The sequence below is a fragment of the Myxocyprinus asiaticus genome, chromosome 33, assembly GCF_019703515.2.
Source record: "Myxocyprinus asiaticus isolate MX2 ecotype Aquarium Trade chromosome 33, UBuf_Myxa_2, whole genome shotgun sequence".
In the NCBI taxonomy this organism is placed as follows: Eukaryota; Metazoa; Chordata; class Actinopteri; order Cypriniformes; family Catostomidae; genus Myxocyprinus; species Myxocyprinus asiaticus.
The window spans coordinates 21,948,598-21,975,913 of record NC_059376.1 but is presented as its reverse complement, the minus strand read 5'-3'; the positions used below and the strand labels follow the sequence as shown (position 1 = coordinate 21,975,913).

At 38.2% G+C, this 27,316-nt stretch overlaps 2 protein-coding genes across 2 annotated transcripts in view; one reads left to right on the top strand and one right to left on the bottom strand.

Moving 5' to 3' along the window:
• LOC127424337 (phosphoglucomutase-like protein 5) overlaps positions 1–8,990 on the top strand; it is a 36,646-nt gene extending 27,656 nt beyond the window's left edge. Inside the window, exons 8-11 of the mRNA XM_051669422.1 lie at positions 470–605; positions 1,032–1,215; positions 4,895–5,032; positions 7,572–8,990. Of these exons, the coding sequence (XP_051525382.1) occupies positions 470–605; positions 1,032–1,215; positions 4,895–5,032; positions 7,572–7,661 (548 nt within the window). The 3' untranslated portion in view covers positions 7,662–8,990. The remainder of the gene's footprint in view (positions 1–469; positions 606–1,031; positions 1,216–4,894; positions 5,033–7,571) is intronic.
• A 946-nt stretch (positions 8,991–9,936) lies between these two features.
• Positions 9,937–21,185, bottom strand: LOC127424049 (transmembrane protein 252-like). The gene is made up of 3 exons (XM_051668848.1): positions 21,173–21,185; positions 19,739–19,934; positions 9,937–12,571 (listed from the first exon to the last, which is right to left on the bottom strand). Exons 1-3 carry the CDS (start codon positions 21,183–21,185, stop codon positions 12,385–12,387), a joined length of 396 nt encoding a protein of 131 aa, XP_051524808.1. The 3' UTR covers positions 9,937–12,384.
• Between the last annotated feature and the right edge of the window lie 6,131 nt (positions 21,186–27,316).

The window sequence follows — 27,316 nt, the reverse complement described above, 5'->3', positions numbered from 1 at the left end:
AATAAAAACTCAGATTTGTCCCTTATCTCAAGAATCAATTAGCTATATTTTAATTTTATATATATATATATATATATATATATATATATATATATATATATATTTTTTTTTTTTTTTTTTTTTTTATTATTATTTTTTTTTATATTTCTAAGGATTTCTTTGAAAAGTGAGTTACTGATTGCACATGTCCACAGGGGGGAAAAAATGCAACAGAGAATGCACACAAGGCACTTTTGTATCTAAACGGTGTTGTGATATTCTGAGAAAATAGTTCTCCTTGTTGACCCAAAGACCTGAAGTTCAATTTACGTTTTTTTTTTTTTTTTTTTTTTTTGTGACTCGAATCCAAGCCTTAGATTGGAGTTTCCATCAATGTGTAAGGCAAACTCACTCTCTCTGTCTCTCTTCATCTCTCTCTCTCTCTCTGTCTCTCTCTCTCTCTCTCTCTCTCTCTCTCTTTCTCTCTCAGGCTCGGACCACATTCGGGATAAAGATGGCCTGTGGTCAGTTCTGGTATGGTTGTCCATCATGGCTGTGCGTAAGCAGGGGGTGGAGGAAATAGTAAGAGATCACTGGGCCAAAATGGGACGCAACTACTTTTGCAGGTGAGCGCACCCCTTCAACCTAAAATAAAGGCTTTTAGTGCCTGCCAACTGACAAATCCTTCCCAAGCTTCATTTGAAGTATCTATTAATCTTCAGGTCTCTCAGGACAGTTCAGGTTATCTCTTTGTGTACCCACAGTCTCATAGGTTTTACCCTGCCTAATCTTTATGTGGCGTATCCCCTTGAGACAATGTAGGCGGTATTCCTTTAACGTTTGTGTGGTTTGTTTCCCTATTCCCATACATGTTTCCCACATTTACCATATTTAGCTGTACTTGTAGACTTCCTGTGAATTTCCTCCAGAGAGCACTCCAAATTTTCAAGAAAAACAATTAGTCATACAGTTTTATCAGGTTATTTTTGTATTTCTTTTTGTAATGTGATGCACTGTAGTGTTTTTGGATTTATTTATTTTGTACCTCACAGGTTTGATTATGAAGGTGTGGATGGCAGGGCAGCATATTACCTCATGCGAGATTTGGAGGCTGTGATCACTGATAAAGCCTTCACGAGTCAGAAGTTTGCAGTGGGCAGTAGTGTCTACAGTGTGGAGAAAGCCGATAATTTTGAATACATCGACCCAGTGGATGGCAGTGTTTCCAGGAAACAGGTTAGTTTGATGCAGTATGAACAAATACTGTATGAGCTGTTGTTGCAGTTTTTAACATATTCTTACCTATATTGACTAAATACTCAAGCAGCTATATCACATGCATTGATAATATCTTGTATTATGGAAATAAGATCCAAACTGCAACTGCTCTCAAGCTTTAAACTGTCTGAAGAACAGAAAAATGGATCTCTGCAGCATGTGTGCCAAATTATTTTTAATTGATCCATTGTAAATGGTTTTGATTTTGAGAAGAAACCAGATATGCACACTGGTCCTGTAGTGCACATTATTCATCTGAGAAAATGGGGAAATGTCAGATTTTGCAGCTTAGAAACTCTGGCCCCATCTTTGGGCTCCCAGGCTGCTCATCTCTCTTAAATGGGGAAAAAACGAAATCTCCAAAACGGTTGGTCAAGAATATTTCAAATCAACAGCAAAATCTTACAACAATAGTATCATAAATTGTGCTTCTTAAAAATTATATTTATCAGGCTGGTCCAGCCTATGTTCTCAAGTTAACTGACAGGTGATGACTGTATCTAAAAGGTGATTGGCTCTTTTACCTGAAAATCAATTCCAGTGGATAAATATTGCAAATAAATAAATAAAAATAATAATAATAATTTTATACACTGCCTTTGACATGATACACATTCATACTTCTCATTTATATATCTTTCTCAATTCAGTTATGTCTGCTTTATAATAACCTTCATTATTCTCTCTAAATGAGAGTCATCTCTCTCTTAACGACTGACACATATAACCTGACGGAGTGACTGCCAACATCGGGTCATGGCCTGTTGTTCAGTCAGACCCTCAGTGGTCACCCCGCTGATCGTGGCAGCACAGTCACTCCAGTCATCCGGCTGGCGTCTCCACAGCTGACTGTGTATTATTACAACAGACATTCCACACAGCGCCAGATTGTGTCAGCTGTCCTGGTCCTCCACTCTGCAGGTCTGTAGGGGGCCACTGAAGAGACACTCAGCTGTCGGAGTTGATGACACATACACATACACATACACATACATATATATATATATATATTTATACACACACACATATACACACACACACACAAACACACACACTCACACACATGTTGGTGCAGCTATCATTATGAGGACTCTCCATAGACATAATGATTTTTATGCTATACAAACTCTAGATTCTATCCCCTAACCCTAACCCAACCCCTAACCCTAACCCTCACAACATTTTCTGCATTTTTACATTTTCAATAAAACATGGTTTAGTATGTTTTTTAAGCGATATAAATTATGGGGACACTATAAATGTCCTCATAAACCACATTCATAGCATAATACCCTTGTAATTACCAGTTTTTAACCTAAAAAAATGTCCTCGTAAACCACTTAAAACTGCCCACACACACACAACACACATACACATACACATACACAAACACATATACACATATATACACATATACATATACACACAGGTTTACCTAGCTATATAAATAAGGACATAGCATAGACTTGTGCTATTGTTATATAAAGCTTATTATAACAAATGAAAAAGCGGTCTATGGTGTCTATTTTTATATCAGTGAAAACCATAACATAAGTATACATATTATATATTTTTTGCATGTACTGCAATATATCAGATTTCTGTATGGACTGCTACAGACCAACCTTAACCCAAATCCTAACCCTGTTGCAAAAGAAAACAGTTTTCATTTTTAGAATAATAATAAATAAATAAAAAATAAAAAAATAATAATAAAAAAAAATAAAATATATATATATATATATATATATATATATATATATATATATATATATATATTAATTATTCTAAAAATGAAAACTGTTTTCTTTTGCATATATATATATATATATATATATATATATATATATATATATATATATATATATATATATTATTATTATTTTTTTTTATTTTTTTATTTATTTATTTATTTATTTATTTATTTATTTTTTGCTTAATTTATGATGAATCTTTACCTGTGATGATGTCCTCAGTCTCTTGATCTCTCTTGCTGACTCTGTGCAATAATTATTTTGGTCCTTAACTGTTGAAAGATTTTTTGGGTCATGTTTGAGTTGGCACAGGGTCTTTGGTGACATCTTGTGGAGATTATTATGAACTACAAATATGGTGAGAAATTTAGTTAAAGCATTGGTTTCACAAAATTGCGTTTCAAAAGAGCTGAAGGAGAAAGCAACACCTTGGATGTGCCATCACTATGTTTGATGTAGACCCAGTTTTATTTGTTGTTCACATTTCTCGTTTGTGAAATGATAAATCATTGTGGTATAGGTTAGTAGTTAATGATCTGGGCTGATAATTCAAAGGTTGTAGGTTCAAACAAGATTCTGCAAGAAAATGAAAATGTGGCCTTGAGCAAAACACTTAACTTCAGGTTACTCAATGGGAATTGAATCCACGTGGTTAAAAGTTGGAGGGAAAAGAAGCTCCAATTGATGCTTTACCTGGCCTGAATTTGCATATTTGCCCTCTCTGTGTCTGTCTATAAATCTATGTATTATGTTTTCAACATGGATATATACAATGAGAAATTGTGCAAAATAGTATGTTTAATAACAATAGCAAATATAAGTAATATTAATATTAAGAAATAAAATAAAACATCAGTAGTGCAAAATAAAACAAATGAAAGGAGATGATGTAAAACAGCAGTGGAGAGTAAACTAAAAAAAGTAGCAATTAACAAGTTAAAGCAAAGAGGAAATAACTTAAAGGAATAGTTCACCCAAAAATGAAAATTCTCTCATCATTTACTTAAGCTCATGCCATCCCAGATGTGTATGACTTTCTTTCTTCTGCACAAATGAAGATTTTCAGAAGAATATCTCAGCTCTGCAGATCCATACAATGCAAGTGAATGGTGATCAGCCCTTTGTAGCTCCAAAAATCACATAATGGAAACATGAAAGTAATCCATACGACTCCAGTGTTTAAATCCATGTCCTCAGAAGCAATATAATAGATGTGGGTGGGAAACAGAACAATATTTAAGTCCTTTTTTTTTACTCTAAATCTCCACTTTAACTTTCACTTCCAGATGTGAAAGTAAAACTAAACAGGCACCACATGTGACTTTCAGATGTAAAAGTGAAAGTAGAGATTTAGAGTAAAAAAAGGACTTGCATTTTTATCTGTTTCCCACCCACACCTATTATATCGCTTCAGAAGACATGGATGTAAACACTGGAGTCGTATGGATTACTTTTATGTTTCCTTTATGTGATTTTTGGAGCTACAAAGGTTTGATCACCATTCACTTGCATTGTGTAGACCCACAGAGGTGAGATATTCTTCTAAAAAAATCTTTGTTTGTGTTCTTCTGAAGAAAGAAAGTCATACACATCTGGGATAGCATGAGGCTGAGTAAATGATGAGAGAATTTACATTTTGGCTGAACTATCCCCGACCCTTTAAAGGAGTAATATTAAAGATAAAGTGTGTTGTTTTAGATGTTAAATATTTTCTTCAATCCCAGTTTAATGTGGAAAGTAAACCATTTATAGTTTGATTCCCCCTGTGGCTCTGTAAGTTGCTGTTGATAAAAGCATCTGCTAAATGACAAATTAGAAGTTAAGTAACTGGTATTGTAAGTGCTGACATTAACTGAATTTCTATTTCTGCTTTTGTCCTGCAGGGCCTGAGAATCATTTTTACTGACTCTTCCCGGATCATCTTCCGGCTCAGTGGTTCTGGTGCTGGAGCCGGGGCCACCGTCCGCATCTATGCCGAGAGCTACGAGAGAGATCCCGAGAGACATAGCAGAGAACCACAGGTACAGTCTTCTCTCAGGTCTTCTCTCTCAGAACGAATGCCACAAAAAATATGACCAATAATCTATTTTAACTGGTTTTGCCAACAACAACATATTGATTGGTCGCAGGGTCATTGAAGCAAATAATAATACGTGTTTATTAATGACTGCACTGCAGGAAATATATCTGCTTAGTTACAGTTTAGCAATTTAATAACAATGAAACCTTCAATTTAACACCACTTGATGTGGTTACTATCTTAATTTGTAAGTATATAAAATAACACATACTGTATTTTGTCATATTTATTAATCAGAAATAGATAAGTATGAAGCTTTATTGCAGCTATAGTGTAACAGATATTACCGGTCACAATAGCACCATAAAATAAATCTGTTATTTATATGTTTTGACACATAGTTACATCTTACTCTGTGAAAGGTGGAAACATTTATTTATGAATTTATTAGTAGTAATTATTCATCTCTACTCTTGGCTTGTCTCTAGCTTCTGGATTATATCCCGCCACTCTCAAACAAAGATGTCAAGATCATGTCCGTTACGTAATATGTATCATTCATGTTAATGCCATTTGCCATTCATTCTTCATTCATTTTTAAGTTTTAAACACCTGATCAACACTCATAAATTTCTGGAGATTGATGCAGATGAAAAGTAGAGTTCACAAATCTCTTAAGACAATTAATTCCTGCAGCTATCTGATTTTGAGCTAGATATTTTCCAAAGGTCTAATGCAATCACCAATACTCAATCATAGTCCACTTTCATGATACTTGCAGCCTGTTTGGCACACATTGGGAATTACTGCACTAATAGGTAATCCATGCCTTTACCTGTTTAGCACTAAACCAGGTAGATATCATACTATCATAATAGGAACAGTTTGACACAGGACATCACTTTAAAAATGTTACTGACAAATCCCATCTTAGCAACTGTTATATTATCAGACTTTGCTTTTTTCTTAATTCATTGAAATCCTTCAGAATTTTAAAGCATCCAAAAATATGGGAAAACATTGTTGTGAGGCATTTATAATACAAGGTACCCAGAAAGGAGACATGCTGGACTGTAAAAAGTGGTAACCTGCAATTGTTACAATTTTCACCTGATCTAACCCTTAAAATTAGTTTTGTTGGTGTAGCCTAATGTATTCAGGTTGATTCAATCATGTTAATATTTTTGATTTGAACAAAAGCAGTTAATTTATATGTTGAAGCAAATTTTTCAGTGTGTATGTTTACCCCTTTTCCAAATCTTTAAAGGTGCGCTCAGTACGTTTTTAAAGTATGTCGAAGCGGCTTACATTGGCTTACAGTGACAGCTAGTGGCCGGGAAGCTGCATCATTCAAACACAGTAGTTTTCAGTTATGCCATTGTAGAAATTCACTATTTACAGTAAACCATGATTAAATTAATCCATGAATGAAAGTGTCCAATAACAGGGCAGTTACTGAGATTAAGCCCGTTGGATTTGGCTGGTCATGTGATCCTAACATGGCTGCCCCCATGAGGGCACCCCTGCCCCATGTCGAATAAAAGAGCTTTTATAAGGTTAATGATATGACTAATCTCTTCGTCTCACATGAGTGGTGATGAATACATACATATGTTTCAGTATTACTGTTCATTTCTTTAGAAGTAAATCTTTTTAAATGAGGAAACAAATAACTGAGTGCACCTTTAAATAAATCTTGAGAAGTGCATACTGTGGATTCAACTGTATGTCAGCAGCCATTCCTAAATGAACATCAAAACAGACACGTTTGCTCCAAGGTACACTATAAAAATGGTTTGTGGTAACCTAAAAAATGTGGGAATTTCTAAATTAACTGGTTTTATTAAATTCAAAATGTTGTTTAAACTGACTAAATTTACCTGACAAATTAGGTTACATCAACGAATGTGATTTTTATGGGTTAGATTAAGTAGAAATAGATTGAACAATTGCAAGTTGCCACTTTTTCAGTGTAAATTAATGTTAGTTAACATATTAATTAATGTTAGTTTATTTATATATTGATTCAGGCCGCAGAACCAAAATGAGTATGTGTATAAGGAACAGATATCACATGTTATCAGTTGTATTCACTATCAAAATCCCTTTTTATTTGTTTGTGATAAGCATTCACCACAGTTTTAATTCGCAGTCTCCACAATTTTTAATTGCAATTTTTTTTTTTTAAGAAAAAATAAAATGGCAGATAGACATGCTTTGCAATGTCATGCTTCATTCCAGGCCTCATTAAAATATTATCCATTCGCTTTGTACCACTTTATAAGGACATTTGACTGAAAATCACACTCTTCTTGGGAACATCCAGTTCATTCATCTATGTCTTGTTGCTGTATTGTTTGTGCACGGAAGCTTCTGTCACCAAGACAAATTTCTTGTGTAAGCACACTTGGCAATAAAGCTCTGATTTCTATGGGACGTTCTGTAAAGGTTGTCTGAGCCAGCAACCGTGACCAAGGGGGGAGGAGTTTAGCAAAGGCCAATTTGCGGGAAGTGCTCACTTTTTCCTCTGATTGTTTTAGGTTGTGCTGGGTCCACTGATTGCCATTGCTCTAAAGATCTCGAACATCCATGAACGAACTGGACGCAAAGGCCCCAATGTCATCACCTAAGACCAATCCAGCACTGCACACCAGGGGCCAAAATCATGAGACTTCGTCTCCACGCTTTCCTGTTACTGCAACACCGCCAAAAAATTGCCAGCTGTTTGTTTTGCTGCTGTTTTACCAATAGATTTCCCTTATACTCCTCTCAGTCCTTCTCTATTTTCCCCATTTTCGTTATTTTGTCTGTACAAGGGCCCTCATTAAGTTATCACTTATTTTGCACATTTATGCACTCGTGTAAACCACTATAAAAAATCGAATGGGAGCAAAATTGTTTTTTCTATGCTCACACAAAAGGTCCTGTTTAGCAAGGAGGTTAGTAGCAGAGCATGTGTTGATCAACTATTGTTTTCAATATGCTGATTTGTATCAGCTGTGGTTTAAATTCAAAATATTGTGAATTTGGTGTAACTGTGTGCTTTTGTTTACAGTGTAGCTAAGCTGTTACAAAGAAATGTATGAGGGAGCAATGCTGTTCAGTATTTACTTTTGTGGATTTCACTTTAGAAACACAAATAATAATCCATGTGATGTGACTGCTAGAGTTTATAGACAGCAGTGAACCACAACACAAAATAATAATTATGAACATGGTCTTGGTTTTGTTGCTTTTAATCTGTTAACACTGGGTTTTATTTGCAGTCTTCTGACCACTTTCTGAAATGTGAAGTCCTGAACCATTCTCCAAATGAATTTGTGATGTCATTCAAAATGAGTACATAAAATGTTTTCACTTTTGGGTCCTATCTGGCATGTAGCCAAGTATTACTTGAGTGATTCTTTTAAGTAAACTTGAACATACCAATTTAGGATAACATAAAGACTAAGATTCCCAATTAAACTCATTTAACTCTAATGATATGATTCTTTGATACAGTGTTTGGTATAATTTTACAATCCTGCATGAATCAATTGTTTGCGTATAAGTTGGATTATGTGCATTCCATTGTGATGAGAGATCTGTTTTGACTGTTTAGTTTAAAGTACATTATTATTATTATAATAAATATATGACACTTGTGTCTACTGTATTGCATAAATACATTAAGTATTTATTGTAAGTGTTTAATGTATTACAAGTGTTTGGTTGCATTTAACAATTAACAAAGTTTTTTTTTTTTTTTTTTTTAATTTTGCAGATCCTTAAAATACGAGGTTTGCCTTCTAAAACTGTTTTGATCTGCACAATCACCCTGTACTGATTCTAAGGACTCAAAGGTGAAAAAACTACTACTTAGATAAAAAGAAAGTAAAAAAAAAAACTTCTTCTTTTTTGCCTCAGCTGTAATTAATTTTGTATCCTAAATCTTGCATAAATAAACTTTATAATTTGTGTGTCCTGGCTTGTTTTTTAAATTCCATATGAGGTCAGACACCCAAATTTGTTATTGCTGTCAATTTATTTTCCTACTTATTTTAGATCAAATAATTCAGTCAGTATAAATCAAACCAAGGTAGCAACCATTTATTCATTAACCATTTATTAGATATAACATTATAATTATACTGGCTATAAGCATAATACAAAACTCTTATCATTACTTGTTATAGATTTAAATCTATTCATATAAACACAAGGACCCTAAATGGCTTTATTCTGCCTGTTAGTGACATGATGAGAAATCGGGGCAATAAATCTCATGAATTAGGCTACTTTTCATGGTTTCATTGCATTTCTTTATTTTGAGTGCCCACATATCAATGGATACCATATATGGCATTCACTTCTGTACTATATGAAAGACTGTTTAGCCTAATACGGACCACTTGTATTAAAATGAATAAGAGAAATGGGAAAGCCCAATATGGCGAATGTAGAAAATGAAGTCCCGGCTGCCTTACAGTAAAAGAGACAATCACCTTTTAGATACAGACATCTCCTGTCAGTCAATTCGAGAATGCAGCAGCCTGAAAAAAAGCGTTTGTGTGTGTGTGTGTGTGTGTGTGTGTGTGTGTGTGTGTGTGTGTGTGAACTGATCCAAAGAAGCACAATTTATGGTACCATTGTTGTCAGATTTTACTGCTGATTTGCAACATGTTCTTTGATCGTAATCATGACTAACTGTTTTGGAGATGTCGGTGTTTTCCCATTCAAGTAGATAGGAGCTGCACTTTTATGCCGGTTGTATCTATAGAAAATAGCTACCAGGGAGCATTTCAAAGATGGCTGCCGAGAGACTGACTTTATTTATTTTAGTCAATAAAAAGGCCAACATTTTTAAACACTTTATTTTTGTAAATGACATTTGATATTAGCAAGTAACGATATAAAATCTGTCATTTTATCACATATAATAAGTCATACAAAACAGAATTATAGATGCATATGTTCAATCGTTGCATTTGATATTTAGATAACAAAAGATTAGAAACATGCTAAATATACAGGATCTATATCTGCAGCATTAGTAACTTCATCACTACTTTCTACCTATACTGTACCATCTCAAATATCACACACTACCTCTCTGATTTCTAGTCTTTTAGTCATTTTGTTTATGATGCTTAAGTACTACAAGCTTCAAATCTTCCACCAATGTGGCACCAGCTCATATCCACAATTTCTTCTCATTCATTCATGTGATGAATGAATTCATGCAAGAACTTTTAAAAGATTCTCTGTTGAACTAGTTTTTGACATTGTTATCTGTCCACAATCTTGCTGACAACCTAAGAACCCAGTGATACAGTAATACCCACAGTCCATGTCCTGCAGCCCAACAGCATCCCACCAACACCTCAACATCACTGTCGAACTGACTTTTCAGTTATTAATATCACTCCTTTATGGCAGTTATTGGTTTAAGGTGACTATGACAATTCAGGCTGAACTGTTTCCCACAGTTCCTCGACAAACTTCCCATTCATTGTTCAAGCTACACCTCTGATGTCTATTACTGCTGGCCACAACACATTGGTTTCTGCTTTTTCTCTAAACAAAGACAGGAAGTGCGTACCTCCCCTAAGATGGGGATGGGTGTGGACAAGGTACTGTGATACAAATACATGTGGAATAGTGCACATTAAGAATAACATTGTACAGAAAAAAATATGAAGAAAACACTGGCTCACGGTCTTTTCTTTATTGAAATTATTGCAATACTTTGGGATATTATCCTTAAGAACAATAACTACAGCATTTTAATTGGAAACATTTAAGTAGGGGACGTTCCCACTGAACTCATTTTTTCATCCGTCCACGATGTTTTTTTAATGTGAAGGAGCGCCTGTATAAAATGGGTCATTTCACAGCTCGGTGACATTTAAGTCCCCAGTACAAGTGTGTGTGGTACTTATATTGTTTAATTTCAACTGATTCCAATTTTGATAGGCTTGTTAAAAATAATAAAGACTATTTATAGTGTTACACACTTCTGTGGGCTTAATAGTTACATTTTAAATCATTGAAATCCTTTTCAACTATTGCACTGTGTCGTTTCCTGATGTCCCCAAAACTGCACGTTAAATATATTTGACAAAAATAAGTGCTAAATGACTGGATTTCTATTTTTCCTCCAAACAATTAAGAGTTTAGTATTACATTCTCTAACTAAAATACACATGATAGTGGAGGTTTTTTGTGTGTCCTTTGTCTTATTGTCCACCCTGTTTTGCCATGATACTATGACATAACAGGGTGGACAATAAGAAAAACCTTTCTTTTGTTGAAGATATATGTTATGAAATGACATCACACACTGGAGGTGAACATCAGCCATTCTGCCAATTTTTTTAGTTATTTGAAGTTTGTTTTATTATGTTGTCCTTTATTTTGTGGTGTTAGCCATATGTTGTCAAGCATAACATTGGGAAGATATGCCATTACATTCCTTTGCACTATCTGTATATAACAGATTTGTATTTGTACATACGTACATTTTATGTCTTATTGTGTATTTCTATATATACTTTATTTTCTGTTCGGTTTGCACTGGAAGCTTCTGTCATCAAGACAAATTCCTTGTATGTGTAAGCACACTTGACAATAAAGCTCATTCTGATTCTGATATGTGGGAAAATAATGTAATTTTAAAACTTCAATATACATTCAATATAAGTATTTATGCTAACAGAAATAAAATCATCAATATTAGTTTACAAATATGTTTGCTAGATATCAATCACAGACCATGAATTGGCTCATTTATCCACTGAATGTCCACCCTGTTGTCCACCCTGTTTTTGGAAGATAGATTAATATAATTAAAAATGTTCAATATACAGTATTTATGGTAACAGAAATAAAATCATCAATATTAGTTTACAAATATGTTTGCTAGATATCAATCACAGACCATGTAGTGGCTCATTTATCCACTGAATGTCCACCCTGTTATTGTCCACCCTGATTCTGCCCATTTAACTGGATATACATCTGAAATTTTAAGTCATTTAGCTTGACCTGTATGAATAATACAATCTTTAACATGTCCCTGTAATGATGAAACATTAAGATACTTGTAAAATAATGTTTTATTTTTCAAAAGTTTCAAAGCTTGAATGTCACCGAATTGTAAGAATGACCTATATACGATATTTACAGAGTTGCAATTTCGCCACTTCCTATAAACAGATTACGCAGCGTATAACAGACCAATATCCCAAACCCCCCGGACAGATGAACATGGACTGGGTAATATGGTGGACTTTTTTTTTTTGTTGTTGGTGGTAGGACTACACCACTGTCTCATACTAATCTAGAGATATCTGACAAGGGCTCTTGTGGACTCTAAAGGACTGCTTGCTGGTAGGTTGGAGGCTCTTCATGGCTGAAGTCCACATTCACTGTGTCAGAGCTGCTCTGTGTATACAGCGGTGGTGCTGCACATAGAGGGACCTCACATGCACGTGAGGTTTCAATGTGAGCATCACTTGTGCACTGCGATTCCTCATAAGAGGGAGGATAGAAGTCTGGCCTGAGGGGGAAAAAATGTATAATTAAAATTTGAGGGTCATATAATTACAGTAGGCAAGTATTTGGCATAATTCATGTTATTTCAGTGGTTTGCAAATATTCTGTTCTCTGCTGATTGCTCACATGCCCTCTGAATTTGATCTAAAAGGATTTGCTGCAAATATGACCCTCAAATAAATATTACCGGTTCTATGTTTGGGTAATTGATACATACTGGATCCACCATTCCCTTTTGAACTTTTGAAAAGTGCTTTGAAAACACTTTTATGCCTTTGCTTGTTCATTATAACTGGTACCGCCTTGGACAAATGAATTAATGAATTAAAAGTACAAAAGTACATATTCCATGGCATGCAGTCTCGTATGTAGGTATGAAAATAAATAGCTTCTATTCAGAAATATACATGTATAATATTTTTAGTTTTACTTTTCATTAATGTGTACAACACAAAATATCAATTTTAAGGTAAATTTAGAGTGATACATAAAGTAAATGAATAATTGTGAGTTCGTTGAAAAAATCCATAAAATTCAGATTTTAAGTACTACTAACTTAAACAATCAAGTGCGGAACTGGGGAATACCCATAAGCCTTTGTGCTTGAATAATTTAAGCATGTTTGTTTGATGAAAAAAACTTATGTGGGCATTTACTTAGTTGAATTCATAGAGATTTTAGCTCTTTTTTAGTATTATTGATGTTGTTTCACTAAATAGCTGTTTTGTGTAGTCAACATTAGTGTTACATTTGGTGAAGTGGGACCCTGTTCAATCCATGTAACTTTATCTTTTGCATATGAATATACATTTCTGAAGTGCAGCATTTTGTGCATTTCTATGGGGAATCAATTTTAATATTTAGTCAGTCTTATTTTCTTTACAGTTAATTAAAGGGGTCATGACATGCCTTTTTATACTATTTTACTATGCTCCTTGAGGTTCACTGTGGCAGCGGGGGCGTGGTCAAGCGTCCGTCCGGAGAGAGAGAAAGCGGTAAGGGCGCTTGCACCTGAGCTAGATTATGTGTAACACCTGTCTCTAATTCCAGTGAGCATGGGGAGAGCGGCATATAAGCAGCCACACCACCAGCAGAGAGTGAGAGAGTCTGGCACAAGGAAGACCACGGTGCTCCTGAAGCTGCTACGTTTAATCTGTTATGTTTGTGAAGCTGATGTGTTTAAGTTACTAGTGCCTAATTCTAGTGCAATTCTAGACTAATTAATTTTAGTCTACGTGCCTGTGAAGCTGACGAGTTTAAAGCATTGAAGTGGCCTATTAAAAGTCCTACCTGAGCCTGGAAAAACCTGCTTCCCTGTGTTCTCCTTCCCTTCTGTTTGTGAGCTTTTACACTGGTGCCGAAATCCGGGATCTTGAAGTACGCCCCATGGAGTCCTCCCAGCAGAGATCCTCAAATCCCTCGCTGGCTTACACCAGTCCCACCAACAATCCCTGCTTGAGCTCCGGCAAGATCAAGATCGCTGGTTCTTCGAGATCCTTCGGGCTCAAGCAGAGGACCGGTATGCGATCCGGAGCCTTCTCAGCCAGGAGAGAGCCCCGCCCACCTCCACGGACAACCACAGCCCCATGTCCCCGCCCACGCTTCTGAAGATGGGGGCTGATGATGACCTGGAAGCCTTCCTTGACTTATTCAAGTGGACCGCTGAGATATGGAGCTGGCCGTGTGATCAGTGGGCGGCCAGGTTCCTCCCGTTGCTGTCCGGGGAAGCCCAGCTCACAGCACAACAACCTCCTGGCTTATGAGGACTTGGAGAAGACCATCCTGCTGCGGGTTGGCCGCAGTTCAGAGCAGCATCGCCAGCTCTTCCGGTCGATGAAGTTGGAGACGACAAGCCACCCGTTTGTCTTCACCCAACGGCTCCGAGACGCCTGCTGGAGATGGCTGCTGGTGGGGGATCGCGACGTTGAGGGAATAATCGACCAGGTGGTATTGGAGCAGCTCGTCCATTGGCTACTGTGAGGAACAGTGGAATGGGTCCAGTGCCACCGCCCGGCGTCGCTGGAGGAGGCTGTTCGATTGGCAGAGGACCATATGGCGGCATACCAGAGGGTGGAAGAGCCCTCCCACTCCCTCTCCCCTCCCCCTGTGTTTTCCCCGTTCTCTTCTTCCTCCCCTCTTCTCTCTCACTCTGCTCTCTTCCCAGAGCCCGTTCCTGCCCCGCGGAGGTGAGGAGTCCCGCCACCGAAGCCAGTTTCCCACGCATGGGGTGTTGCATCGCCCACAGCAGCGACAGTGCCCTGCCGCTCTCCCCCTCAGGTGGAAGTGTCTGCCGACGCAGGTGCGGCCGTGGCGCCTGGGCTGGTCTGCTGGAGTTGCGGGGATCTGGGACACTTCCTCGATCAATGGCATGTGATGGAGCTGGGAATGGTGGTCCGGATCCCCAACACTCCGCAGGCTGCCCCCGATTGGCCCGGAGCGTACCGGATACTGGTAAGTGTCAAGGGGGGTACTCACCAAGCATTGGTGGACACGGGTTGTAATCAAACCACTATCCACCAACGCTTGGTTCAACGCGAGGCTTTGGGCACAGCAAAAAAAAGTGAGGGTGAAGTGTGTGCATGGGATATTCACAACTACCCTGTGGTGACCCTTGTTATTAAATTTCGGGGAACAAAACATAGAGTGGAGGCCACGGTTAGTTCCCGCCTCACCCATCTGCTGATTTTGGGGACTAATTGGCCTGAATTTAGAAATGTATTAAAGGGAAAATGCGCGGATGGGTCCTGCACTAAAGCAATGAAATGTGAGATGTGCGATGCTCTGGCAGGGGAGGCGAAGCTAGGGCCATCTTTGTCTGCTCCAAGTCAGGATGACGTGAGGGGGGGAGAGGCTGCAGCCCCTCCCATCCTCGGGGGATTTCCTGAAGGGGATTTCCCTTTGGAGCAGTCGTGAGATGAAACCCTCAAGCGTGCCTTTGACCAAGTTAGAGTGATCGATGGTCAACAACTTCAGCCGGGTGTCGCCCTTTCATATCCTTTTTTTGCAATTATAAACGAGCAGTTGTATAGAGTGACGCAGGACGCTCAAACAAAGGAAGGTACAACCCAGCTCTTAATACAGCGGAGCCATCGGGAAATGGTGTTCCAGGCAGCTCATTATAATCCCATGGCGGGTCATCTAGGGGAAAGAAAAACACTGAACCGCCTAATAGCCCGTTTTTATTGGCGGCGATGTCCACAGGTGGTGTGCCAGCTGGTGAATCCACCGGCCACCCAAAAAGCACCATTGTGCCCTCTTCCGCTGATCGAGGTCCCCTTCAAGAGAATTGGAATGGACCTTGTCGGGCCATTAGAGTGGTCAGCACGCGGACATCGCTTTGTATTGGTCTTAGTGGACTATGCAATGCGATATCCGGAAGCAGTGCCTCTGCGCAACATCTCAGCACGCAGTGTTGCGGAGGCACTCTTCAAAATAATCTCCCGGGTGGGGATTCCGAAAGAAATCCTCACTGATCTGGGCACAACCTTTATGTCACGAACACTACAGGAGCTTTACGAATTATTGGGCATTAAATCAATCCGCACCAGCGTTTACCATCCACAAACAGATTTAATAAAACCCTTAAAAATATGATTAGTAAATTTGTGCACGAGGATGCTAGAAATTGGGACAAATGGCTCGATCACCTGTTATTCGCAGTACGAGAGGTCCTGCAAGCCTCCACAGGATTTTCCCCATTCGAGCTGCTATATGGGCGGCGCCCGCGCGGCATGCTTGATGTTATGCTCGAAGCTTGGGAGCAGGGACCTTCAAATAGTAAGAATGAAATTCAATACGTTCTTGATCTTCAAGCAATACTCCACGCTTTGGGGCAACTAACACAGGAGAATTTTCTCCAAGCTCAAGAACAACAGAGCCGACTGTACGACAGGGGAACTCGGCTGTGGGAATTTGCACCGGAAAATAAGGTACTCGTATTACTTCCCACATCAAGCTCCAAATTACTCGCCAAGTGGCAAGGACACTGTGAGGTCACACGACGAGTGGGGGATCTCGATTATGAGGTAAAACAAACCGATAGAGGGGGCGCACGTCAAATATATCACCACGACCTCCTGAAATTGTGGAGGGAGGCGGCCCCTGTGACATTGGCTATGGTAGTCCAGGAGAGGGCGGAGCTTGGGCCAGAGGTGAATACAAAACCCAATCATTTCACCCCGGTCACTTGCGGAGGCCACCTCTCACCGTATCAACTCAAAGAGGTTGCCAAGTTGCAAAAGGAGTTTACAGATGTGTTTTCCCCTCTACTGGGTCATACGAACCTCATACAGCACCACATCGAGACCGAGCCGGGGGTGGTGGTACGTAGACGTCCCTACCGATTGCCCGAGCACAAAAAGAAAATTGTCCGGGTAGAATTGGATGCAATGCTCAATATGGGGGTAATAGAGGAATCCCACAGCAATTGATCCAGCCCGGTTGTTCTAGTTCCTAAGAGCGACGGGTCTGTACAGTTCTGTGTGGATTATAGAAAAGTCAACGCGGTGTCTAAATTTGATGTATACCCAATGCCTCGCGTAGATGAGTTGCTCGATCGGTTGGGCACTGCTCAATTTTATTCGACACTGGATTTGACAAAAGGTTATTGGCAGATCCCCTTGACACCAATTTCCTGTGAAAAAACAGCCTTCTCCACGGCGTTTGGATTACACCAATTTGTGACGCTTCCGTTCGGTTTGTTTGGAGCCCCGGCTAGATTTCAGCGTCTCATGGACTGAATCTTCAGACCGCATTCAGCTTACACCGCTGCCTACTTAGATGACATCATCATTTACAGCAATGATCGGCACATGCAGCATCTGAGGGCGGTTCTGAGATCGCTGAGACGAGCGGGACTCACAGAAAACCCCAAGAAGTGCGCAATTGGGCGGGTGGAGGTACTGTATCTGGAGTTCCACTTGGGCCATGGGCAAGTGCGTCCCCAAATTGACAAGACTGCGGTGATTGCGACCTGCTTGAGGCCCAGGACCAAAAACGGGGTGAGACAGTTCCTGGGGCTGGCTAGCTATTATAGGAGATTCGTGCCTAATTATTCGGATGTCACCAGCCCGCTGACTGATCTCACTAAAAAGGGAGCTCCAGACCCGGTCCAGTGGACGTAGCGGTGTCAACAGGCATTCATGCAGGTTAAAGCCACACTTTGAGGGGGGGCCGCTTTTACATTCACCTGATATCTCTCTCCCTTTTGTCTTGCAGACGGATGCTTCAGACAGAGGGCTGGGGGCCGTACTCTCGCAGGTGGTGGAGGGGAAGGAGCGCCCGGTGCTGTACATTAGCCACAAGCTCTCGCTGAGGGAGACTAAGTACAGCACCGTAGAGAAGGAATGTCTTGCCATCAAGTGGGCGGTCCTCACTCTCCGATACTACCTGTTGGGGCAGGCCTTCAACCTCTGCTCGGATAACGACCCACTCCAATGGCTCCACCGCATGAAGGATACCAACGTGCGGATCACCCGTTGGTATCTGGCTCTTCAGCCATTTAAGTTCAAGGTGGTCCACAGACCGGGGGTGCAGATGGCTGTCGCCAACTTCCTTTCCAGAAATGGGGGGGAGTGGTAGACAGGCCGGCTCAGGTGGTGGGAATATGTGGCAGCAGGGGCGTGGTCGAGCATCCATCCAGAGAGAGAGAAAGCGGTAAGGGCGTTTGCACCTGAGCTAGCATTATGTGTAACACCTGCCTCTAATTCCAGTGAGCATGGGGAGAGCGGCATATAAGCAGCCACACCACCAGCAGAGAGTGAGAGAGTCTGGCACAAGGAAGGCCACGGTGCTCCTGAAGCTGCTACGTTTAATCTGTTATGTTTGTGCAGCTGATGTGTTGAAGTTACTAGTGCCTGTGAAGCTAATGAGTTTAAGTCTACGTGCCTGTGAAGCTGACAAGTTTGTGAAGTTGTAAAGCATTGAAGTGGCCGATTAAAAGTCCTACCTGAGCCTGGAAAAACCTGCTTCCCTGTGTTCTCCTTCCCTTCTGTTTGTGAGCTGTTACATTCACTTATAATATTAGTAAAGTGTTTTGCACATAAAACAGTCATATATTTGTAAAACATGATAATTTTCCACCCTCATTCTGACCCTCTGGTTTTGGTGCTTCTTCTCCTTTAAGACTTGACAATAAACACCTACTGTTATGATTGGCTCTCTGCTCTTGACTAACCTGCTTTCTCTCTTTGCCATCTCACTGCTCACCACTAGCTGGCGGGGCTAAGTGATAAGGTAAATTAGGCATTGATGTGTTGTTGTGGTGGTGGTCAGATGCAAATGTCTACCACAGTGTGACATCACAATGTGGAGGAAGTAAAGAACGAGTCGTTTTGGCAGCTTGGTTTTAACAAATGCTCTTACAGTATGTTTTTATAGTACAATGACCTCTTATGTCAAACGATCAAGGAAAACATCATTCCTCATGTCATGATTCCTTTAAATTTAATTGAAACAATGAAATAAATGTTACTTTGAATCAACTTGCTATTAGTTGTTAAAGGTGCTGTAAGTGATTTTTTTCATGGAAAGGTGTGCAAAAAATTATCCTACTCCCTAAAAGATATTAATGAAATAAGTGTCCTGAGATATCTCACCGGTCTCTGCAACAGCTCTAGACTTTGTAAACAGCAAACAAATTGTGTCAGCAGCCTGCGGTCTCTTACGCTTTCTGTCTGTCAATCATTTTGCACGTTTTCACTCTTGACGACGAAGAGGATCATTTCTGAGGTTTAAAGTCATATTCAGATTTATAATGGTTTTCAGATGAGGATACTGTTTTATTACTGTTGTGTTTGACAACCGTGGGAACACTCGCTGATGCTGCTGCTCTGCTCGGTGTCTGTCTCAATGCTCTCTTTGATGTGCAGGGTTTTGGAAAGAGGGAGCGTGGCTAATTCAACGGATCTGTCTCGTGGAAGTTAGAACGTCTAAAATCGCTTACAGCACCTTTAAATCATATTCGCATACATTTTTAAGTAAATAAAATGAAATAAAATGAAAAGTCGAATGAACTGATACATTTGTGTATTTCTACAAAGGATTTTCAAGTCCTGCTGACATAAAATGACTATAAGTTGAATTTACTTAAAAAGAATAATGTAAAAACACTACATATATATTTTAAATAAATGCAACACATCGTTTTTTTGTAGATGCAAATCAGTCCTACCTGTCCACAGTAGAAACATGGACCCTATTGTCTGGTTGTCTCCTCCTCTGTTCTGTATACATTCTGCACTTCATTCCATGACAAATGGACCAGAAGATTCCAGTTAAGAGGGAAAGGAAACCCAAGGCAATGAAGAAATATGCAAAGAAGATCCTCAAAGTGTAAAGACAACCCTGGATGGAGCTGATGTACACGCCTGCACAAATAAAACAAATCCCAGCCAATGGCAGACTCAGCCGGACAACAGACCACAGGTGTTTGTTTTTGTTCATTTTGCTGCAAAGTAGTTGAGGAAAATCTATGGGTCCAGCTAAATATCTATTAATCTATTGCACAATGCAGCTTATGAACACTTGACTGATCGCCACAGTAATTAACATCCAAACTTGACATTTAGTGTGTGACACTTTATATGAGGGCGGGAAATGGACATGGTGTGTTGCACATTAACAAAATCATGATTACAAGCCTATCAGTTTAGGATAGTGATGAATTAAGCAATAGAAGTCCATTTCAACTTTCTTGGGTTTAGGTTTTATTATGATCAGCTTTGTGTTAAAAGGTGATGGTGTTGTTTGGTAAACTCTTCCTCAACTCTGTGCTAGAGCGATACCCAGATTGTTTCAAAGATAACTAGTCATATCCATACCAACAAACAGTTTATGTAGTCCCATGTTATGCAACGTTTTGCTGGTATCAATTGCTCCCTCCCTTTTATCATAATTCAATTTCCAAAGCAAAACAGAAACAGCTAAATCATTTGTATTGTTGATTATCACTGAAAATTATTCAATCTTACTGCAATGTTTCATAAATGAAAATGTTTCATATTTAGCAATGACACAAATGCATTTAAAAAGTACAGGGGAAAAACACAAGTGACTGAATGTCTATTCAATAACAAAGTATAATATATATCGAAAGGAACTGAAACTTTGTCCCATAACTCTCATCGTTGTCCCATATAAGCAGTTTTATTGGCTTCAATGAATTTTGAATGGGTAATAAGAGATGTCGAGGTCATAATTGGAGACACACATTCAGCACATTTCTTTTACAGTAGCTGTAAAAGGATTTATTCTGAAGTGTGTCAAGATTACACACACGTTACTTTCTTTACCATTTGCTGAAGATTGCATAATGAACAGACAATTGTCACGTTCAAGGAGTGATCATTTTGAGAGAGTGTTTCATGAACATTTGGAAACACTCTCTCTATAAAACTAGGAATATGTTGTAAGTAAAAAAATAAATAAAATAAACATACTTAATGTACTATATGTTATTCTCCATGCATATTATAGATACACTGATTTTAATAGACTGATGGAATGCACAATGTCTTAGACTAAAAACATTCATACTCTTTGGCTGAAATACACCAGATTCTATAAGAATGTCTGTATTTCTCTGGCCTATATAATGCAAAAGTACCAGACATGTACATTACGTAGACTGCACTCTTCCTGATTTTATTGGTGGTTAAGTTGAATGGCCCTTGACTAAAGTTTATGAATGATCAGACAAAGCACAATATACAGTACATGTGGATGTGGCTGGATGTGATAAGGGAGAATGAGCACTGTGAAAGTTGATGGCATTTGTAAAATTACATCATTTTGGTTGCACTGTTTAAGGTCATTAAAGGTCTTTGTCTAATCAATTCAAGTTCAGAAACACCAAGGTATCTGCTTTTTATCATTTGTTACAATAATTACAATATTATAAATATTTACAGTAATTAAAATGAGTTGTGTTAACTCCTTTACAGATGTTTCAGGCCTTTTCAATTTACAACACATTTTTTTTTTTTTCTAGCAGTTTTATAACCAATCACAGATATGTCTGTTGCTTTACTAATGTGTAAAACAGAAATAAAGAAATTCAGGAACACAGTTTTCAGTTTGTTTTGGATATAATATATAGCCAGCCTACATAAATAATAATATGTAGGCATGTGCCACACACAAAATAAGTATTTTAATGCAAATTCTATTAATCGGAATTGATCACAATTACAATATAAAGGAAAATGATTATCAATTATAATTTGTCATAATCGTGCAGCACAGAATGGCTGTGTGCAGATCTGCATATTGCATTTGCAACACCAATATATTTCACTGAAATGTACATAGTTGCTTGCACAACACCTTACAGATTGCCATTTTTCAAGTTTAAAAAATAAATTGGTATTATGCAATCATTATGAACTATTGTCAGATGCCTAAACAAGTAATTATTATCAATTATGGTAATAATTCTTGTGCAATACTTTAATTATAAGTAAACCAGCACAATAATAAGTATTCCCCTCTTGGGTCAGAATGCAACTTTTTGAGGTTATTGTGTTGGTGTAATGTTTTTCTGGGATGAGTGGAAATATTTGTGATGAAAAGCTCTTAAGTTCTAGATAAACAAGAATTAAATGTAACAATTTAAAACATTTCCCTCCATAACACACAGATAAGTACACTTCATCTTTTGATATAAGAAATGACACCATTTATAGGCCTACATACCTGCTGAAACAATTAAATGACATATTTTAAAGTGATCACATTACTGCTGTAGCTATAATTTAGTAAGGTAGTCTAGAGCAGGGGTTTTCAAACTTTTTGATGCCAAGGACCCCCAAATATGATGATCCCCTTGTGAGGGACCTCTTTTCAAAAATATATAGGCAGCTTTATATTTTAGATATAAATTCCCTTTTATACTGTGTGAGAAAAAAAGTAAGCATTATATTATATAGACAATGGGTGGTTTGCAAAATTAAATAACTGACTGTTATTTTGTAATAAAGGAAATTAAGAAAATGAAAAATGATTAAAATATAAAACATCTGGAAAATATGACTTTGTATTAAGTTGAGCGCATATCTTTTTTTATACCCACTGTTAGAGTAATATTAGATGTACAAACCTGAAGAAAAACATTTTTAATTGAATTGAAATATATTTATACTCTTTAAAAACCAGAATGAAAGAATAATATTGTCAAATACCGTCTTTTTTTTTTTTCTGCTGACCCCTTAGCACCTCCTGGCGGCCCCCTAGGGGTCCCCGGACCCTAGTCTGAAAACTCCTGGTCTAGGGCACACACAGTCATGCGGTGTATGCCTACCTATCTTTCTAAGGATTTTGCACATGATCACCTAAAATGAGTAATGTTACGTATTATAGCCGCAAGAATAGAGTATTGACCCATAACTTTTCAATCTACTGAGGTGATGCAGCAGCACTGTTGAGTGAATTGTGTACATAATATATATATATATATATATATATATATAAAATTATTTTTTAGGGCAGGGTTGCCCTTTTTCCCCATTATTGTTCTGTCTTGCCCTGGAACCATTAGCAACTGCAATAAGAAGGGAAGATGATTTTCCAGGGGTGATGGGAGGTGTGGCGCATAAGCTTTTGCTTTACACAGATGATATTTTATTATTTGTCTCTGACCCCATTAGATTTATGCTTTGCCTCAATAGAATTATTAATTTATTTTCTAAGATCTCGGGATACAGAGTCAATTGATCTAAATCTGAAGCTTTGGCTCTGAAAGCGTACTGCCCAGTAACGGCTTTCCAACCAGGCACCTTTCAGTGGCCCAAACAGGGCATTAAGTATTTGGGCATTTCATTCCCAGCAAATTTGTCTGATTTAGTTAGAGTTCATTTTGACTACTTAATAAAAAGGTTTTCAAGCGATGTGGGCAGGTGGGCTTCATTACATTTATCGATGATTGGGAAGGTTAATGTTATTAAAATGAATTATATTCCAAAATGTAACTACCTGTTACAATCTCTCCCTGTAGATGTCCCCCTCTCTTATTTCAAGCAATTTGATAGCATAGCGAAGTCCTTCATTTGGAATGGTAAGCGTCCTAGATTACATTTTAATAAGTTACATAGGCCGATTGACAAAGGTTGGCTAGGCCTACCCAAGATTTTGTTTTATTATTATGCATTCGGTCTCAGACATTTGGCTTATTGGTCGCCTCCACCTTAGAAAGCACCTCCCTGGCTTTGTATTGAACAGGAAGTTCTTGCCCCTATTTTGCCATTGCAAAGCCTTTCTATCAAACTAATCGGAGAAGTTAAGTTACACCCCGTTATCTTGCATTTGCACTCGGTATGAACAAAAATGTCCAGAGTGTTTAATTCGGACATTTATTTAAATGTTGCCTCAAGTATATGGCTGAACACTAAATTATGTATTAATAAGTCCCCTTAGTGGAGAGTGGAGTGTTTGGTTAATTTGGTTAAACATTTTAGTATTCCCAGATCTCAGTTCTATAGGTATTTACAGCTGCGCCACCTGCTGTGAATTGTTTTTGGGAGTAGCATACACCCCCCCTAAAGCGGAAGATACTCTGGGAGAGGTGATTACTGCTTTTGGAAAAGGTCATGAGGCATCAGTGTATTACTCCCTGCTAATTCAGTGTCTGGGGGATGGAGCTTCATCTTCTCTCAGGAGATTATGAGAGAAAGATTTAAATTCGGTATTGGAGGAGGGAGTGTGGGCTAGGATTCTAAAAAATGTCAAGTCTGTATCTAGAGACGCAAGGGTTCGCCTTATGCAATTCAAGATTATACATCGATTCTACTGGACCCCCTCTAGATTGTATAGGCTTGGTCTTAAAGACACACCCACCTGCTGGCAATGCCAATCAGAAGATGGAGACACAACCCATGTTTTTGGGGGTGTGTTAAGATCCAAGAATTTTGGTTGAAGGTTCAGAGTTTTATGTGTGACGTTTTGGGCACTCAAATTTTACTTTGCCCCAGACTCAGTATTTTGGGTGATGGGGTGGTCATAAATTTGGGGGATAAACATATAAAAAATTGGGTTCTGACCAGTATCATGATTGGCAGACAAATTATTTTAAGGGGATGGAAGTCAGAAGGAGCGCCATCATTTCTGGAGTAGTGTGTGGAGATGGGGATGGTGGCAGCTTTCGAGGAGGTGGCAAGTAGAAGGCAGGGGTTTGGGGACTTGTTTGTTAGGACATGGGGTAAATATTTAGCATTTTGGGGGATTCTTGGGGAGGGGATGGGGAGAGAGAAGTTTAGTTTAATTATGTATGTTTATTATATATTTTTTAATTGTAATTTTTTTTTTATTATATGTGACCACAGGGGTGTTCGTTGGGGGTCAGGGTGGGGTTGGTGATTGGGGAGGGATATTAGTGGGGGTTAAATGTTAAATATTGATTCGATGTGTATGTGTTGTGTTTTTCTCTGTTGTGTATTTTTGAATCAATAAAAAATGTTAATTGAAAAAAAAAAGAATATGTGATAAGAATGCGTTTTTTATGTTAAGAATATAATTTAAAAAAGAAAGCATGAACTGAACTTTTAGGAAACATAAAAAATAAAACAAATAGAAAATTAATTATGATAGAACTTTAATAATTAGAACTAAAATGTAGCCACCAGGTATGAACGGAAATGTTCATATTAAGCAAAAGAATTATTATGTAATTTAATGACGGCTGTCAAACATTTCAAACATCGGTCCTGTCAACCACAACAAAAGAATCAAATTATAAAAAATATTCCTTAATGTCAGTGTCAGATATACACTGAACAATTTCAGAAGCTTGTGTCACTTCTCTGTCTACACTGTTGAACTGGTCACTGATCATTATTTAATTATTTATTCATTTATTCTAAAATAGATATGCCACAAACATCAACAATACCATTAATCTAAATTCAATATAATGGCCAAACAAAAAACATGGAGAAGTCAATGAATAATAGCATTTTTTAGATGTATACTATAACTTAAGATTATTGTTGCCACACACATGACAAATTTAGTTATTTCTAAAAGTTATAATGGTTGCTATGCCCCTGTATATGATATAAATGAATGTGTTGGTTTATCTATAAGCTTTTCTAAGGTGAGGGTAACAAGAATGAGATTAAAAGGAAATATCAAAATAATAAAGTCTGTGGGTACTGCAAAACAAAAACAGTCTGCCACCGAAATCTTTCTTTTCTAAAATGTTTTGATTCGGAGGAACTACCGTAGAAACTAGCAATAATATTTAAAGGGATAGTCTACTGAAAAAGGACAATTCTGTCATCATTAACTCAGCCTCATGTTGCTTCAAAACCATTTGACTTTCTTTCTTCCATGGAACACAAATGGAGATAAGGCATAACGTTAGCCAAAGTCAGCATTGTACATGGAAAAAAAATGCAATGAAAGTAAATGGCGATTGTGGCTGACAGTCCCTAACGTTTTGCCTTTTGTGTTACATGGAAGAAAGAAAATCATGCAGGCTTGGAACAATATGAGGGTGAGTAAATGATCACAGAATTTTCACTGTTGTGTGAACTATCTCTTGAATGGCCGAACTGCTGTTCCATTTAGTACCGCTAGATGGAGACAAGTTCATTTGGCAGACTTCAAGGTGATGAGAAATGCCGCTGCACTTTACAAGTTGGTTACACTGTCAGGTGTTCAAGGATGGCAACTTAAAGGGATAGTTCACATAAAAATGAAAATTCTCTCATCACTTTCTTCTGCTGAACACAAACAAAGATTTTTAGAAGAATACTTTTGGCTCTGTAGGTCCATTCAGTGCAAGCAAATAGAGGCCAGAACTTTAAAGGTTTAAATGCACATGAAGGCAGTATAAAAGAAAGGCTGTGTGAAAGTATATTTATAGTAAAAAAAAAAAAAAAAAAAAAGGACTTGTATCTCACGGTGTGGTCTGTATCTCACCCACACTGATCATATCGCTTCAGAAGATAGGCCTATGGATTTAACCACTGGAGTCGTATGGATTACTTTTATGCTGCCTTTATGTCCTTTTTGGACCTTCTGGAGTTCTGGCCACCATTCACTTGCATTGTATGGACCAACAGAGCTGAGATATTCCTCTAAAAATATTAATTTGTGTGCTGCAGAGGAAAAAAAGTCATACACATCTGGGATGGCATGAGGGTGAGAAAATGATGAGAGAATTTTCATTTCGGGGTGAACTATTCCTTTAAAAAATTACAAACCCGCCAAAAAAATAGTCGGTATGATAAATTATCTGATTATTATAGTGTGGGTAATCACTCTTTAATAAAAAGAACAAAAGATAACATGTAGGCTGTAATGCAAAAAGCTTTCTTGATCAATTCTTTTTGGAGGATGTTGAGACCACAAATCACAAAAAAATGATAAATAAAAAACACTAGATGCAGGGGAGCAAATAGAACAGAACGCAGGTGTCTCGAGACACCAAAAATAGTGCACTATATAGGGGGCGATTTCGGAAACCTGACATGATGTTTAAAAAACTCGGCGCTCCGGCGCGAGACACTAAATAACTGTCAAATCCGTCCATCTACTGCATGTTTACCTAGAAAAACAACTGTAAAACAGCAAACGCTCTTTGAGTTTTGTTTCCCTTTGTTTCTGAACAATCGACCCTGTATCTTTAAACTGATATTGTCTGTGCAGTCAGTATTGTGTACTTGGTGTGGTCCCACCTCTTCCTGCAGCAACACGCAGAGAGAGAGAGAGACAGAGACAGAGCGAGAGAGAGAGAGAGAGAGAAAGAGAGCAA